Source organism: Syngnathoides biaculeatus, chromosome 6 (genome assembly GCF_019802595.1).
Source record: "Syngnathoides biaculeatus isolate LvHL_M chromosome 6, ASM1980259v1, whole genome shotgun sequence".
Taxonomy (NCBI): Eukaryota; Metazoa; Chordata; class Actinopteri; order Syngnathiformes; family Syngnathidae; genus Syngnathoides; species Syngnathoides biaculeatus.
This window is the reverse complement of record NC_084645.1, coordinates 20,765,751-20,782,927: the sequence shown is the minus strand read 5'-3', so window position 1 is coordinate 20,782,927 and position 17,177 is coordinate 20,765,751. Positions and strand designations below refer to the sequence as shown.

At 45.0% G+C, this 17,177-nt stretch overlaps 3 protein-coding genes across 7 annotated transcripts; 1 reads left to right on the top strand and 2 right to left on the bottom strand.

Annotated features, from left to right (window-relative positions):
* Positions 1-302: 302 nt before the first annotated feature.
* On the bottom strand, positions 303-9,525 carry hprt1l (hypoxanthine phosphoribosyltransferase 1, like). 5 transcript variants are annotated; one of them, XM_061823260.1, is made up of 9 exons: positions 9,029-9,503; positions 7,816-7,922; positions 5,448-5,631; positions 4,845-4,910; positions 4,731-4,748; positions 4,051-4,133; positions 2,805-2,881; positions 1,043-1,119; positions 303-678 (listed from the first exon to the last, which is right to left on the bottom strand). In XM_061823260.1, exons 1-9 carry the CDS (start codon positions 9,044-9,046, stop codon positions 631-633), a joined length of 678 nt encoding a protein of 225 aa, XP_061679244.1. In that variant the 5' UTR covers positions 9,047-9,503; the 3' UTR covers positions 303-630. The 5 variants fall into 5 exon arrangements, with proteins under 5 accessions (XP_061679244.1, XP_061679246.1, XP_061679243.1 ...); XM_061823262.1 differs by having other exon boundaries at positions 2,805-2,851; positions 9,029-9,498; XM_061823259.1 differs by lacking the exon at positions 1,043-1,119 and having other exon boundaries at positions 9,029-9,525.
* Positions 9,526-11,569: 2,044 nt separating this feature from the next.
* On the bottom strand, positions 11,570-15,232 carry psmd7 (proteasome 26S subunit, non-ATPase 7). The gene is made up of 8 exons (XM_061823405.1): positions 15,064-15,232; positions 14,563-14,654; positions 14,378-14,470; positions 14,171-14,268; positions 13,998-14,078; positions 12,406-12,497; positions 12,135-12,333; positions 11,570-12,027 (listed from the first exon to the last, which is right to left on the bottom strand). Exons 1-8 carry the CDS (start codon positions 15,135-15,137, stop codon positions 11,776-11,778), a joined length of 981 nt encoding a protein of 326 aa, XP_061679389.1. The 5' UTR covers positions 15,138-15,232; the 3' UTR covers positions 11,570-11,775.
* Positions 15,233-15,333: 101 nt separating this feature from the next.
* Positions 15,334-17,003, top strand: LOC133502524 (dynein light chain roadblock-type 2-like). The gene is made up of 4 exons (XM_061823406.1): positions 15,334-16,059; positions 16,196-16,271; positions 16,471-16,638; positions 16,721-17,003. The coding sequence occupies exons 1-4, from the start codon at positions 16,057-16,059 to the stop codon at positions 16,774-16,776; spliced, it is 303 nt and encodes a 100-aa protein (XP_061679390.1). The 5' UTR covers positions 15,334-16,056; the 3' UTR covers positions 16,777-17,003.
* Positions 17,004-17,177: the final 174 nt, after the last annotated feature.

Below are 17,177 nucleotides of genomic sequence, written 5' to 3'. Positions count from 1 at the left end.
TGACAATTGATACTTTTGGAAAAATTTACCGTTTGGCTAGCAACCAGTTCAGGATGTACCCCACCTCCTGCCCATTAACAGCTGGGATAGGCTCCAGCACTCCCCGCAGAGCCTTGTGAGGATAAGCGGCTAAGAAAATGGAAGGATGAAAGGATCTTGAGGCAGGCACAGCATAAAAATAAAAAAAAAAAAAAAAAAAACCACACCCACACAATTGCTTTGTACTTTCACCTCAATTGTATTGCAGCTCCACGGTGATGACGAAAAATAAAAAGTTACACGTACGTCCGTCGTCAGTCGGACGTACTTGGCATATCATGCGCGACTGTACAGTACAATGACCTAATATATAGAAAATAATACCGTACATGGGTGGAAAAGCATGCGCAAACCAAAAAAAAAGGGCCGAAAAAGCCTGAGTCACAAAATCGTCTTTTCCTTATCATAATGATAAATCCAAATGTGCACGGAAAAGTCCTTGACGGCATTAAATAAATACATGAATAAATAAACAAACCGGGCAACCGAAATTGCCATCATTATTCCTCAGTCAAGAAATATCCTTTGGGTGTAGAATAAATAAAGAAGAGGGAAGGAGGAGGGCGGTCACAGTCGCTCCCAGACGTCGCGTCACACTTTGTACTTCTCCTTGGCTTCGTCGTTCAGGATGCAGATGTGCTGCCAAATCGAAGATTGCAAATACAGGACACATACGTACATGTAGAATATTCAAATTAGGCACAAACGTGAGGACAGCGGGCGTTAAGAGACGACGATGCACGAGGTGAAAAGATGACACGCTGCGGCGACCGCTAACGGGACGAGCCGAAGAAGAAGAAAAAGACACTCTGGGGAATGTGGCCAAACTAACGAGTTTTCCGTGTGAAACATTTTGCAGGGTCTCTGTGTGAAACACGCACCAATTATTCCAAAAGGTGCTCTGGGAAATGTTCGTCAGGGTGAAACGGGCGCTCATTCTACAGGCCGGGCTTCTCCCGCCTCCCGGGGTCCAACCCTTTAACTTTTACGAGTGCAGACTTACACTGAGATCTCGGAAGTATTCGTTGTAGTCCAGAGCGTAACCCACCAGGAAGGCGTCGGGCACCTCAAAGCCAACATCTGGGGGGTTAGCATTCAACAGCGCGGGCAAGAAAAGAAAAGATGAAAATGAGATTCAAGCCTGAGGCTTGGGTAAAAATAACAGCAACCAAAAATCTGAAGGTGGGTCCGGAAGTCCAAACTAAAGTCACGCCAGTGGAGTCCAAAGCTCCGCTCGAAGGTTTCGTTCCTGTGCGCCGACTGAGATGCAAAATCGGCGTCAATGAAATGACGGAGGATTAAAAACTAGACTACGCAGAGACGTCCTTCACGTGGTAATTCGGGGTCAACTTCCGGTCAGGGCAAAATTATACATTGTGAAAAATAATATTGGAATATGTTGGGTTTAGCTTTTTCGTGTCAATATGGTTCATTCTCGTCACGCCGATAGCTGTCGAATCCGTGCAGGTGCTCACAAAAGAAAAGAACTTTCACCGGTAAGTGTGTTTCAGTTTAACCTTCGTATTTATTAGAACTACAAATGTGGAAAATAAATCATTACAATGTTATGACGATCTGTAGCTCCTATTACATATGTATGTGTCAACGTATCCTTGAAAACTTCCTGGGCATGCTGCAGATGTTTAGATTATATCTCTGGGGATCCAAAACATCCTGCCTCAGTTCTCCACCACAATCCGTTCTAGAAAACGGTTCGAGAAGTGATTTGTTCGAGAACCGAAACCATGTTTCCCATTACAATGAATGGATAAAGAAATAATGTGTTCCAAGCCTAAAAAAATTGGCTTCAGAAAGCATTTTTTTAGCTTTTCCTGATAATAAACTGCATAGTAGAAATACATGTATAGTTTAAATACGTCATACAATAAAATATTTATTTTTTGCATAAAATGTATGCTTTAGTATTAGAGTACACTAGGCTGGGAGTGCATTGCCATATTTGTGGCGACTCGGCCCCCCGGCCTTGTAAATTTTTTTTTTTATTAATTTATTAACAAAGGTGCAGAATAACTTTAAACGGGCAACTTGCCTTCTTTGGAGCCACGATTGGGGGTTAATACGGTCGCCCTCCATAAGGAGAAAAACGTGTACAGAGGCTGTAATGACATATGTATTATATGATATTTCCCATTTTTTTCGGCGGCGTGGGAATTCACAACAAAGTGTGTCGTGGGTCAGCTGGTCTGGCCACGCGCAATAGCAATATGTTATTTCCAGGTTTTGTGGGGGCGTTCGAGTACTGATTTTCATTCAAAAATGGAAGCAAAAAAAAAATGAAAAAAAGTGAAATTTTTGTTTGAAAACCAATTTGTCCAAAAACGGAGACGTTCGAGAACCGACGCTTTACTATGTACAGATTTATTGCACGCGTGGATTGTTTAACATGTTTTTTTTTTTTTTTTTTTTTGCCCTGACCGGAAATCAGAGCCTGTTGACCACGGCGGAACCAATGTTGGACGCGGAGTACGAAGTCTCGTTTTTATTCTCAGTCATTGGCGTGAATGAAATGCGCGCAACGTCCTAGCGTAGCGCCGCTAACAACCAACTTTAGGAGACAATCTTGAGCTCGGCAACGCTAAAAACGTTACGTAACAACGTGCGGCGAGCAAGTGCGAGCAGTTTTCCTGAAATTAAAGTTAATCCTGACCGCGGCTTTATTAGATAATGTGGGGGGAAAGGGGGGGGGGGGGCATTGCATCATTCCGTTAAAAGTACATCGTGTACGTGGCAGCGGCTGCACTCACAATCCGGCCTGTACCCGCAACTCCTGGGGGTCCTCTTCACCAGGAGGCTGGAAAAACCAAGCAGGAGGCTGGGTGAGCTTGACACAAAACAAAAAAAAAAATGCCCAAATAAGGGCAAACGCAGTCTCACAGTCAACCGCTGGCGTTTTTCGGAAGCAAAGTGTGCGGCGGCCTAATTCGACGGCACTTGAATCGGTTCACGCGGCTAAAATTAGCTCAAGCGCCGCGCTGCGCCGCGCTATTGTCTTTTGGGCTCCAAGTGGAAATTGAACCGGAGGACGTTTTTAGCCGCTCTTTTCACATATTTAAAAAGGGGGCAAAATTGGACATTTTCCCAGTTAAAAAAAAAAAAAAGGTAACCCCAATGGTTAGAGCGTTGGCCTCACAGTTTCGAGGTCCGGGGTTCAAATCCGGTTCTACCTGTGCCTACGTGAGTTTTTTTCCAGGTGTTCCAGTTTTCTCCCACATCCCAAAAACATTCAACATTCATTGGATACTCTAAATTGCCCCAAGGTGTGACGGTGAGTGCGACTGTTTTTTTGTTTTTTTTTCCTGTTTCTATGTGCCCTGCGATTGGCTGGCGACCACTTCAGGGTGTGCCTCCGCCTCCCACCCAAAGATAGCCGGGGTAGGGTCCGGTATTCCTGTGACCCTCGTGAGGATAAGCGGCTCAGTAAATGGATGGGCGGTTACCGCCGCTACACTGCAGTTCATCTTTCGCACCCCTGCAAGATCGGATTTTTGAACTATTTGTTTTTTGGGTCGGACTTTAGAGTTGCAGTTCCTTCAGTTTTGATCATTTTTGTATGAACGTGTTCCTGCGTCATGTGTTAAAAACCAAAAAAAACCTGTCGTTTGAATGTTTACAGGTACTCCAATGTGTACACTCATTTCCGTTAGCCCGTCTATGGCATTTGGCAAATCACATGGCCCGATTTAACGTTTAGTCTGCTTTATTGTTTGACGTGCTTTAGAAACAAATCCCCCGTCGCGCACACGAGCGCAGCGGTTCGGTCCATCCAGGAAGAAAATTCTATTTTTAGTCCCATCACAGGAAACCTCCGAAGCTTTAAACGCACTTCCTGGCCACACGCACACACACACACACACACACACACACACACTACACACTACACACACTCTCTGAGTACAGATTAACTCTTAAGCCGCTCCCGACCGAAAGCTAGCGCGTCCATTAGCGTGGAGGTTCGGGGTGGGGGGGGGGGGTCGGTAGCCTCGGTCTTACCTCACCACTTTCACCATCTTGGGCCTGCTTTCGCTGAGCAGCGCCAGCAGCGTCTGCATCGTCCTTCCCGTCTCCACGATGTCCTTTTGCACGTGAACGGGGAAACACACACAACCCAAAAAAAAAAAAAAAAAAAAAACGAGATTTGTCCCTGTCGTCTTAAGCCGGCACACGCGCGGCGATAAGCGTGAGGACCACATTTGGCAAAAACACGCCAAGGGGAATGCCGACGGCAGGCCCAAGGTGAGGATTTCGTTGCGCACCTTTACCGGCGACATACAAAAGCGTCATAACGCAGTTATTACATTTAAAGATGCACAATAGAGACTACTGTGTCGATCGCAGTCAAATGTTGATAAGCAGATGTAACAAATCGGGAAATTTGTTTTATGACATGCAAAGATTGGCTATTAATAATAATAATGCCACAATTACAGCATTGTGATGGACTATAAAAAGCACAAACATTACACAGCCAGATGTCAAGAAAACAAATAAAAATGACAACAAAAACCTCCTTCTTAGTAATATTAATTGCTTCACCCTCAAATGCAAATTAGCTTCTTCACGATAAAAATTGTAATAAGTACTTTCAAAATCATCATACGAAAAGGCCCATAATCATAAAGGTTAAACGTGTTCTCCATTTGCGGGCGTCAAGTGAGGAGAGAGAATCTTACCTCAACGATCAAAACGTGCTGAAAAAAAAGAAGAAAAAAAGGAAACATGGTTATCGAGAGCAGGGACCGAATCATCTCAATAATGCAAGCGAAAGGAGAAGACCACGAACGCACCTTCCCCGAGAGACCCGACAGCTCATCGCCTCCGAAGACTTTGACGACGTCGCTGGATTTGTCGTTCTTGGGGGTCGGACAGAGGTCACATCGTCATTTCAAGACGGATTCTTAATCGGCGCGATAACAGTTCTGCGCTAGATTTTGCGCTGCCCCAAATGGCCATTTTGTAACATTGCGACTTGGCGCTTTAGGGATTTTTTAAAATTTTATTGGTTTTTTTTTTTTTTTGGCTTACGTTGTTGTTTTTGCTGTCCGCAAAGAATGCAGGCGGGTTTTTTTCCCCCCACATCAATATAAAAATGTCCAGAAATGACAAGATGGTGTCCAATTAATTTCAGTAGTTTGATTCCAGCAGTTACAAATAATAATAATTTTGTTTGAATATTTTGATGATTAAACCCAAATTCACCATGTCAAAAAATTGAATTACATAACTTTTTTTTTTTTTTTTCCAATATAGAAAAATGCATTGACGCTTATTAATTTGTAATATTTTTCAGCAACTTTCACGACAGTGCGAGACTCTTGGGACTTTCTCCTTCCCGTAAATGTCGCGCACAGATCTCGGTACCAGTCAGCAGCGCGGGCGCGAGAACTCACGCAGTAGCTCTTGATCCGGATGAAATCCACCGTCAGCGGGACCGATTTATCGCTGTTCTGGTTCAGCGTCTTGATGTAGTCCAGCAGGTCCGCGAAGAACTTGTAGCCGCCCTTCAGCACGCAAAGGGCCACGATGTGGTGGCCGCCCATGTCGCGCACGATGTCGCGGGCCAAGCGCTCCGTCCTGCGGCGCCAGCAAAAATAGTCACAGAACCGCAACGCGGTACAGACGACCGTAATTTCCGGCCTACAGAGCGCACCCGCTTATAAGCCTCACCCAGTACACATGTCAAGGAAATACCATTTGGTACACACACAAGCCGCAGATGTGTGAAAGCCGCAAGTGCCCAGACGGTACACAGAAAGTTTTAATACCTTAGCTTAGCTTAGCTTAACATAGCAACGACACGGTAGCACGAACGGGGCCGGGGTTTAAAAAAAAAAAAAAAAAAAAACAATACCAGTAAAAGTCATTGAGACGTGGCAGTAACACAGCGGCAACACGCTAGCGCGGCGCTAACAGGGCCAGTTAAAAAAAAACATACCGGTAAAAATCATTGAGACACGGCAGTAACACGCTAGCATGGCACTAACGCTAGCACACTGCTAACAGGGCCGGTTAAAAAATAAAATAAAAAATACCAGTAAAAGTCATTGAGACGTGGCAGTAACACAGCAGCAACACGCTAGCGCGGCGCTAACAGGGCCAGTTAAAAAAAAACATACCGGTAAAAATCATTGAGACACGGCAGTAACACGCTAGCATGGCACTAACGCTAGCACACTGCTAACAGGGCCGGTTAAAAAATAAAATAAAAAATACCAGTAAAAGTCATTGAGACGTGGCAGTAACACAGCAGCAACACGCTAGCGCGGCGCTAACAGGGCCAGTTAAAAAAAAACATACCGGTAAAAATCATTGAGACACGGCAGTAACATGCTAGCATGGCACTAACGCTAGCGCACTGCTAACAGGGCCGGTTAAAAAAAAAAAATACCAGTAAAAGTCATTGAGACGTGGCAGTAACACAGCGGCAACACGTTAGCGCGGCGCTAACAGGGCCAGTTAAAAAAAAAAAACCTGTAAAAATAATTTTTTGACACGGCAGTAACACAGCAGCAACATGCGAGCATGGCAGTAACGCTGGCGCAGCACTAACAGGGGTGGTTAAAAAAAAAATAAAAAATACCGGTAAAAATCATTGAGACACGGCAGTAACACAGCAACAACACGCTAGCACGGCAGTAACGTGAGCGCAGCGCTAACAGGGCCGGTTAAGTACCGGTAAAAGTCACTTCCTCGGCACATATATTCCACCGGTCTCACGCTTACCTTTTGGCTCGAGTACCCCTGGCGGCTGTTCGAAAAAAAATGCACAAATTATCCGCTTCACCGCAGAGTTGAAAGCGCGTGGAAAAAAAATTGCGGCTCATGGGCCGGAAATTTATGGTAAATGTCGTCTTTCCCCACAACATTTTAATGCATTTTATCTTTCGCCACAAGATTTTGAAGCCCTCCTTTTGAAACGGGGTTTCACAGAGTACATACTGGGAAGTCCAAATTTAGTTGCGCATTTTCAATATCATACTACGTTGCGCCCGCAGTTTGTACTCTGCGTGCATTTGTTTGAAGGTTTACGCTGCTTTTTGTTAGCCCGTCTCTGGCGTTTTCACATTGCATGCGAGCATTACGCTGGTGACCTTTTATGTTTCAATCAATTTATTAAATTCAGATTTACAGGTAAACTCAGAGGGAGTGACAAATAAAAAGCGGGATCTTATTTGGACAAGCGCGTGAGGAAGGGATGTTATGCAATTATCTCCCTACACAGAGAGGCGCAAATGAATACTTTAAATAAGTTTGCATCTTTCAATGAACATCAAAGCAAATATGATCCAGTTAGTGTGTGTATTTTATCAAGAGGTCCCGGGTTCGACACCGGACCCGCCCTTTTGGAGTTTCCATGTTCTCCCCGAGCCTGCGTGGCTTTCGTCCGGTTTCCTCCCACATCCCAAAAAAAACATGCAACATTCATTGGACACTCTAAATTGCCCAAAGGTGCGATTGGGAGTGCAATTGGTCGTTTGTCTCGACGTGCCCTGCGATTGGCTGGCGACCAGTTCAGGGTGTAACCCCGCCCCCTGCCCGTTGACAGCCGGGATAGGCTCCGGCACTCCCCGCGACCCTCGTGAGGATAAGCGGCAAAGAAAATGGATGGATGGGGTAAAACTTTTTTCATTTTGTTTTTTTAAAGCGGGTATTTTATCAAGAGGAGGGAGTCTCAAAGGGATCCCCATGATCAAGCGGTAAACGCACTCCACAGTCAAGCCAGGTTGGGTCGACGCCCCCCGCCCGGAGTTTGCTCACCTGTCCATGATGAGTCCGTGAGGAATGATGACTTTGTCCAAATCCTTCTCGTAATGTCTGGGCACACAGAAAAGGTCCAGGTCGTAGCCTTTCTCGTCATCGGCGATCTGAAAGCAGGAAGGGAGGCGGCCAACTCCCTACGTTTCCCATAATGCACCGGGGGAGGCGGGGCTTCGTTCGCATCGGATTCCGTTGAGCGGACAGCGGCGACTGCTTTTGGGTCAGTCCCCGACCAGATGGGCCGATTTTATGAGCTGGCAGCCATTTCCTTAGCGCGGGTCTTTGCAGATTTGTAAATTGGCCTTGCGGTTACCCAAAATGCAAAGCGAATTCACGACCTCCGCACCTTTTGGAACCGGAACGTACTGGCTGGGATGCCGGCTAAAGGCAAACTGTGGATCCCTTGGCCCAAATTGAATGGTTCCGTTTTTGCACAATCTCACTCCAATTCTGAGCTTTCTTCACATCAACTACGATCGTTGTTAGTACTTATTTGACTCTCAGTGTACAAAGTAATCCATATCATTTGTTTGTTCTTTTATTTTGATGATTTCAACATCGAGATACCAAATGTGTTTTGTTTTGTTTTTTATTACAGAAAAAAAAGTTAAAGTATACTTTAGCATAAGTACGCGCAATTTACGATGAATGTTACTTTAAGTGGCGTCGCCAAAAGATTTGCGGATTCACAAACTCTGCCGAGCAACAAGTGGACGTCCAATTGTGTTGCTAATGAACTGCTGGGCTGCCTGTTTGGATTTTCTTTTTAATGATGATTCAAAATTTGAATAATGCATGTTACGTTGCGTTAACTGACCAACTTTCGGAGAAATAATAATCCTAAAAAAAAAAAAAAAAAAAAGACAGGTTATCAAAAGTGTCGGGTAACTCTAATTAACCCTATTAATAATGAATTAAAATGTTGAGTTATGATTGAGTGCTACTCATTTTTTAAAGAATTTAAATTTGAAATTATGGTTTGCTTTGTGTTGTCTGAGAAAAATGTGGGAAAGCTTTAAATGAAAATGACAAACCAGGCGTTCAGGGTCCGCGTGCACGCGCCTCGGCAAGAGCTTCTCAACCACCTGTTTATGTCGAGCACGCGCACCCCCCCCCCCTTCATAAATAAAAAAAAAAAAATAACATTTACGGCACCGAAAATGATTCGGTGCTGATAGGAACGAACTGAGTGCAGGTGGCGCGGCGGCCTCACCTGCAAGTAGGACGCCATTGATGCGCTTGTCCGCTCCCGTCGCCGGTGCCGTTCGGGTCTCACACAAGCAGCACCGGAGACATGTCGGCGTGTTCGGTGTCGGACGGACGAGCCCGGAAGACCAGAGCGGTGGATTTAAGCCTCTGACGTCAGCGGGCACTTTTCTTGCGCTAATGATAATAATCTCATTTCATCAGACCACGAAGTGGGGGGCGGGGTTCGGCGGACGGCTGCTCCTGGACCGGTACCGGTACCGGCAGACGCGGCGCTGGACGAGTCGGCGTTCTCGAAACGAGGACGAGCGACGGGCTGGAAGTGACGCAGTTGAAAGGCGCCATACTTGGTCGTCACGGTGCGTCGATCTGGGTTTGCGTCGTCTGCACCGGACGCGAGCACGACTTGAAAGAATTCGGACGAAAACGTCGACGTGACCTTCGGGTTGGAGGGAAAACAAATCAGCACACACTAAAATTGTCATATTTTCATGTGACGGGCAGGGGAACACGTGAGGAAGCAGCACACGACCGCATTTGAGAAAATGTTTTGTTTTTGTTTTTTTTCCTTTCGAACATTATTTGACATAATTAACAAAAGAAGACAATATTTGTATATATTGAGGTGCCTTGAAATAAACATCTTGACTTCCATGATTTAGCGATACGAGCTGTCTTGCAAACCTTTCAAGTGGCCACCGCTAGATGGCGCAAGCCAACTTCACAATTGACCTGCCATCGATTCACATTGGTTTCCTTGCAGTGGGCGAACCTTCCCATCAGTTAGTGGCCGATCGGACCAGGACGCAAAGTACTGAGACCAACATTAAATGACAGTATTCACCCATCCATTTTCTTGGCCGCTTATCCTCACAAGGGTCACGGGAGTCCCGGAGCTTATCCCAGCTGTCAACGGGCGGGGTACACCCCGAACTGGTCGCCAGCCAATCGCAGGGCACATGGAGGCACTCACAATCACACACCTATGGGCAATTTGGAGTGTCCGATTAATGCTGCATGTTTTTTTGGGATGTGGGAGGAAACCGAGAGTGCCCACCCGGAGAAAAGCCACGCAAACACGGGGAGAACACGCAAACTCCACACAGGCGGGTCTGGAATTGAACCCGGGACCTCAGAACTGTGAGGCCAACGCTTTCCAGCTGATCCACTGTGCCGCCAATACTGCATTTAATTAGAGGCAAATCATAAATATAAACCCAGAAATGTGCAAAAACATGTTGAATTCTTTCTCGCTGTCTGAAGTCAAATCAGACTCAACTTCTGCTGTTTCAGGTCAGTCAGAATCACCAAAATTATTTCACTTTGTTAAATGCCGCAATAATAGTAACGAGAGATGATTTCCTTTGAGGTCAAAGGTTGACATACATTTCCTTTGAACTGCCATCGCACCACTCGGTTCCGTGACCCGGAGATGAACGATTTTTGTCTAGAACAAAAGCTAGCAAGAGCTTGTGAAGATGCTGGATGAAGCCAGCAAAGAAAGTTTTATTGTCCACGGCGGAGCGAGTCAGTCCTGCACCAACACGGGTTTGAAAGGCCGCTCACCGAGAATGAAGCCGTTACTCCTAAAGAAAGATGACAGTTTGCAAAAAGGCACCAAGTCAGAGATGTCAAGTGCTGGAGACGAGTCCTGTGGGCTGATGAAACTAAAGCGGACCTGTTTGGCCATCATGAGCAAACGGTACAACTGGATGCAAAAGGGGGACGCTTGTAGAACTGAGAACACCGTCCCAACTGTGAAGCACGGAGATGGCAGCATCATGCTGTGGGGTTGTTTTGCTCCACCAGGAACTGGACCTCGTCATAAAATAGACAAACTCATGAAGAAAGGACCCGACCGATATTGAGGCAACGTCTCAAGACTTCAGCTGGGAAGCTAAAACCTGGGCGCAAAGGGCTCTTCCACCACCGGAAGCATAACGCCCAAAAATGGTTCTCAAGTGTTTTGAGGATTAGGATTGTCGATGTCTTGAAGCAGCCGCCGCAAAGCCCGTTCCTTAGCGAGGAAATCGACGTGACCTCAAAAGGCTCCAAATTTTCCATGTTTGAATTTGAGAATCGATTTTAGAGGCCGCCAGCTGACAATTTTGGAGACGTGCAAGTTTTGGGAAACACCCGACGAAAACCTTCCGTTTTCGTTCGCACCGGGCGCCGTGATGACCTCCCGGAACCTGTGCAAACGTGGCAAGACCGAGTTCAAGTCCAGTTCAAACTTTTACCGTAGCCCTGTAATAAAATAAAAAAAACATGTAACATTGACATTTTTATGATTGCTCTTTGGTAAATCTAAAAATAAGTCGAGAAATTTGACCCAAAACAGCTTCAGAGCACACAAACTTTGGAGCAGCAGTACAAACGAATGTACTCCGAATGCGGTTTTTCTGTCTGCGAGGTCTCGGAGCCTCACGGAAAGATTAGAGTCACACGTAATACCGACGGGAAATACTGCAACTTGTGTCCGGCTCCGATTTTGAGCTGTTGTCGAAGAGCGAGCAAAAAGTGAGTGGCCACTAAAAAGAGAAGCCACTCAATCGAAAAGGGGTCCAATTTAATAAGTGATACACAAAGTCGGCGTACTTGTGGTAGGGTAGCAGCTATGAAAACACACCAAAAAAAAAAAATGTTCTGGTCTTTCAGAACACAAAAGAAGCCAACATCAGCACGCTCTTCATCAAGGACAGTCTTTCTAAACCGACGCTTGAGCGCGAGTCCGACCCGTAGCCCGCCAGGCGCTCATTTCTTCTTCTTGTCGTCTTTCTTGGCGCCGTCCGTTTTGTCCTTCTCCTTGTCGTCCTTCTTCTCCTTGTCGTCCTTCTTCTCCTTCTTGCCCTCCTCCTTCTCCTGGCCCTCCTTCTTCTCGGCGTCCCGGTTGGAGATCTTGTTGTTGATCAGGTTGTGCAGGGCCACCACGGACCGGATCAGCGACGCCAGGTAGACCACCAGCATCTGGTCGTTGGTCTTCAGGTAGAACGCCTTGGTGAACTCCTGCACGGGGAGAACGTCGCCAGCGGTCAAACCACACAACAGACAAAGAATAGAACTGAGGGGGGGGAAACCCTCACACACACACACACACACATCGAGAAACCGACCAGCAGATTGACGTCGGGCAGCAGGTTGAAGACGTCCTGCAGCTGGTAGATGATCTGGTGGTTGATGGGCAGGTTGCCGGCGGCAACCCTCTCCAGGTACGACCGGATCTCCAGCAGCTTGGAGTTGAGCCCCTTCAGACCGTGGACCTGGTTGGTGATGCGCTGCGACAGCGTGCCCACCGTGGTGTCCTTGATATCTCTGAACACACATCATTAAAACGATCAACTTCATTTGACAGTTATTACTTATGCATACGCTCCGGCCGACCACCTGAGCAGGTGTTCCACTCCCACTTCTTCGGCTTCCTCGGCTCCGATCTCGCTGGTGACGTGCTCGAACGTTTTGGATGTCGGAGTTCCGTCCTAGAACAGAACGGCAGATTTGCTGCCGCGTCAACGTCGCTCCCGCTGCGCATTTTCAAAGTACATTTTTACCGTATACGTCCAAGTCCCAGTTTAGATTTCTGTGTAGCAGCGCGTTGTACTGCAAGATGAAGGGAACTGCGGAGGTCTACTTATGCAACAGTTAACGGTTGCCAACTACTAGCCGTTGTTCCCACATAGCAGAGAATATTTGCCTGTGAGTATTGCTTTATGCTGTTTGCATGTGTGTTTAATTAGTAGACTTTTGAAAGTTTAGAGTTAATGTAAGAGCTCATTTCCGTCAGCCCACCTTTGGTGTTGCACATTACTCTATATGTTAATATTAATCTAGCGCCCTTTTGTCACGTTTTAGCCAAACATTTCAGTGTTTAAATGTACAACGTTAAGTCCTTTTTTGCACTGTGTGTACTTTAACTGGAGATGACTCGTAAATTACTTGAAGCAAGCACGCTTAGGCTCTTCTTTGGAGGACTGTAAGGGTGTGAGACCAGGCACTAAGGCAGGGGTCGGGAACCTGTGGATCGCGACCCATTTCTGGCTCTTTTGGTGTTGCATACGGCTCGCGGAGCCCCCGTAACGACATACCGTGCATGTGATTTCTGTCACGCAGAGAAGGTTTGGCCTGGTGGGCTTGCCGTAGATACGTGTGGGAGGCAATGCAAATGACGTAAAGACAGTTTGGCCTAGTAGGGCCCCGTAGTTCTTGCGTGGTAATCTATGTCCAGAGGTAATTAAAATATTTATTTTTTAATTATTTAATACCTAAAGAAAAAAAAATAGGAAGACTACCGAAGTTTTCAACAAGAATGGACAACCTTTGCGGAGAGAGACGTGTTCTGCTTACGTGTCTAAATTCACAGATGGGGAAAATATGCCAAAGTATTCGCACTCGACGTTGACAAGCAACATTTTGCCAACTTCGCATAAAGACAAGATAATCGGCAAGAAGCGTTCACCACCGTACCGGCGTGATGGCAAATCAAATTGAATTATGTTCATGAAGAACAGATAGAAGTCTCAAGGCCTACGTACGTGAAGCTTCATCTGACGACGTATGAAACGGACTCCAAAACCATCAGCAAAACCGAACAGCGCCAGAAGTCGCATTCGTGGTGAGATGCAATTTCGTCATCATTGGTGAGCATAAAATAACTCAGAGATTTATTGTACTCAAAGTGTTGGTCTGACATAAATGCGCAAACACACCTGTACTTAGTTTCTTTTTAAAATACTGAATAGCTCTTTTGAATTTACATTTTTAAATATTTGGCCCTTGTGGCTCTCTCAGTCGAAAAGGTTCCCGACCCCCGCACAAAGGAATACTAGTCTAAGTGAATTCTAATAAGTCTAAATGTGGTTAAGGTGTGTGTGAGAGCCTTGACACAAACTACGATTAGAAAAATAAATGTATACCGACCTTCGGTATGAGGGATTGCCTCGTTTTTGGTTTTTTTTTTTTTTTGCATCAAGTTCACTTACATCGTGTATTTCTTCTACGGAGATGTACGCTTCCGTTGGAAGGCCGAGGTCTTTGGGCTTCACGTCAATAATGACTAACACCTGGGAAGGGAAGCAGAAGCGCGATGTGAAGCCTTGCAAGACGCACAAAGCTTAAAAAAAAAAAAAAAATCATTCGTTGTTTAGTGCCTTACTGAATTTGTGCAGTACTGCTTGATGAGCTCGTTGATGGCGATGTCGTTCTTATGCAACTTGGGCCCCGTGTGATACCATCCCACAATTCGCTCTCTGGCTGAAATGGGAATATGTAGGAATTCATGTTTGATGCAATAAAACAATGAAATATAAATAGGGCTGAGCTGACGTGTGACTTCCGTACATAGCCGGCAAACAAATCTCACCGTTGACTTTCTTGAACATGCCGTACATGTTCTCCAAGTAGTCGTGGTCCAGGAACCACACGGAGTCATCCCTGTCATCTTCGTCGAACGGTACTGCACGTTAATTAATTAATTAATGGACACATTAATGTGAAAGAATAACACAACTGTCAGTATGGATGATGCACGTTTGTCAACGCACTCACCTGCGAAGCTATTTGACACATCAAGAACTTTCTTCTGCCACGACCCCAAGAGGACTCCCACCACTCTTTTCTGATTGCCAACCTTCCCTATTCTGCACAATTGAAGAAGACACCATTAACACAAATATTGTCATCGTTTTTCGTTACAGGGGTCACAGATGCGACATGCTTGACGAACCTGACTTTCGTGTTGTTATTCCTGTTTTCTTTTCTTTGTCCTAGTATCAATGTACACAAATGCTTCTTGATGATAAAAACATGGTACAGAAATATGTTTTATACTGTAACTAGCATGGTATTTATGGCGAATTCAGCTGGCACAAGTACGCTAACTGGGCTAGCTCCGTCTCCATTCATTCTCAATGGACCTCTGACTCAGCACGGCTAACGTTAGCTTAGCCACAAGCGCGTTTACGATTCCGGGACTTTTCGTGTTTATTTGTTTGTTTTTTCGCTGTCACGATTGGGGCAGTTACAACACATGTATTTGCAGACACCGACCTGTTAAAATGGTCGACCACGCTGAGCAATACCAAAGGGTGGACGACCACATTCTCCACCGCTAGCTCGGGCATTTTCTTCTTCGCTGTTCCGACGCTCGCCACCACCGAAACCCTGAAAACAACCGCGGCGGCGGCGAGGCTGCACTTCCGCAGAAGCCCCGCGTCACTTCCGGACATCTCCCGTCACAACTACTAGAATGTCCTCCGTATAACATAGATAATATTATTCAAATAAAATATTAATATTCAGATATTAAAAGGAGGATGTGATGCAAAAGTGACATTTGAAGGACTTGTATATATATACGTGAATCTGTGTAGTGAGTTAAACAGTTTTATAGTGTTTTATTTTCTTTGCAATCTTTATTTTATTGCTATTTTTATTCATTATTAACGAGTAAAGGGAAATTGTGATTTTTTTTTTTTTGTTTTGTTTTAGGGGGAAGCTGGAACATATTCATGGCATTTCAATTCATTTAAAATTAGTTAGGTTACAAGTTGGTCTCGGAATGTATAAAACTAGCAGGACAAAGTAACACTGGATGACCTTTACATCAAATATGCATTTTTCTTGAAAATATTAAATTTCTCAAATATGTGTGATTTTATCCATGGACTATTGTTACTTTTTTCTTTTTCTTTTTCTACGTATGTGACTTTCTGAAAGACACTTTTCTTTCTCATTCAACTCAAGCGAAGGCCTTTATTTGTGTAATACATATTTGTAAAAACCATTATAGAAAATAAAAGGTCACACATCCAAGTTCGTCACCTTGCAACGTCATCGGATGTCGGGACGCAAAACAAGCTCCCCTCGCGCAAAAGCAAATGCTACTTATGACATCAGAATGGGTGGAATCGGGCTAGGAAACGTCACCATATCAAAATCGAATAATTAATAGTTGCTGTCATAAAGGAGGTCGGCGTTCATCACTCACCACTGCAAAGAGGAACAATCACTTCCGGGTTTGACGCTCTTGCGTCCCTCAAGATGGTACAAAAAAATCCCATAAATCATTTATTTCTTATATTTTTATGTAATTAATGACGATAACACATTATATATTGAAAACGTTAACTTTTAAATATCCTTTTTTTATTGTAATATCTGCTTTATATATCTCTTCCAGGCTGAAGTTGAGGAAACTCTGCTGAGAATTGAAAGCCACGGCAGTGTGATCGGTACTATAGTTGCCAATGCAGATGGTAAAAAACAATTAATTGTGCTTTATTTGATATATTTGCATCTGAGATTCGAACCATCGACCACAGAAATGCGCAGCAACTGACAAAAAAAAAAAAAAAAAAAAGCCTAAATTGGCCTGAAGTGTGGACGGTTGTTTGCCCACACGTGTGTTTGGCTATAGAAAATGGTGTTAAGTGGTGTATTTCTTGAAATGCCAAGGTATTCCCGTCCGGTCGACGTTCGACATCTCCAAAGCCGGCAAGTACGTGGAGGTCCTTCGCCACCTCACCGCCTTGGCCAGGAGCACGGTGAGGGATGTGGACCCGCAAGACGATCTCATCGTGATGCGCATCAGCACCAAGAACCAAGAGATTATGGTTGCGCCGGGTAAAGAAAAAAGAAAAAAGTACTTGCGCTCAACACTCTGCACTGAAATATTTTTCTTTAAAAATTGTGTTTCCCCTTGCAGAGAACTCCTATCTTCTCATACTGATCCAGAGATACGAACGATACGCGCGTACATGAGGCTGCTGGGTGGCGGAATATCCTAGAAACGCGCTACTAAGATGTCAAGTCCAGCGAGACCCAAATAAAAGAACAAGTAGAAAGGGGAAATAAGTCATTTTTGCCTCCATGCATCTGCGATTCCCAATCAGTGCACCATGAGAGATGTCTCACAGGAAATTTGTCTTCATTGTACAAAAAAAAAATATGAGTATTATTGTATCTTCGTTTGTTTATGTTAGTGGTCTTTGGTCACATGCAGAAAAATCATCTGGTCGTAATAAAGCTGTGGTGATATTTATGTTTTTTTTTTTTCCTCTAAAATGTGAATTTGCTCATTTGCTAAAAGCTGCACGACACCAAGCGGACCTTAGTAAATCTTATAGAAGCGATAAGGTCAAGGCCGACCCTGCGACGGCAGC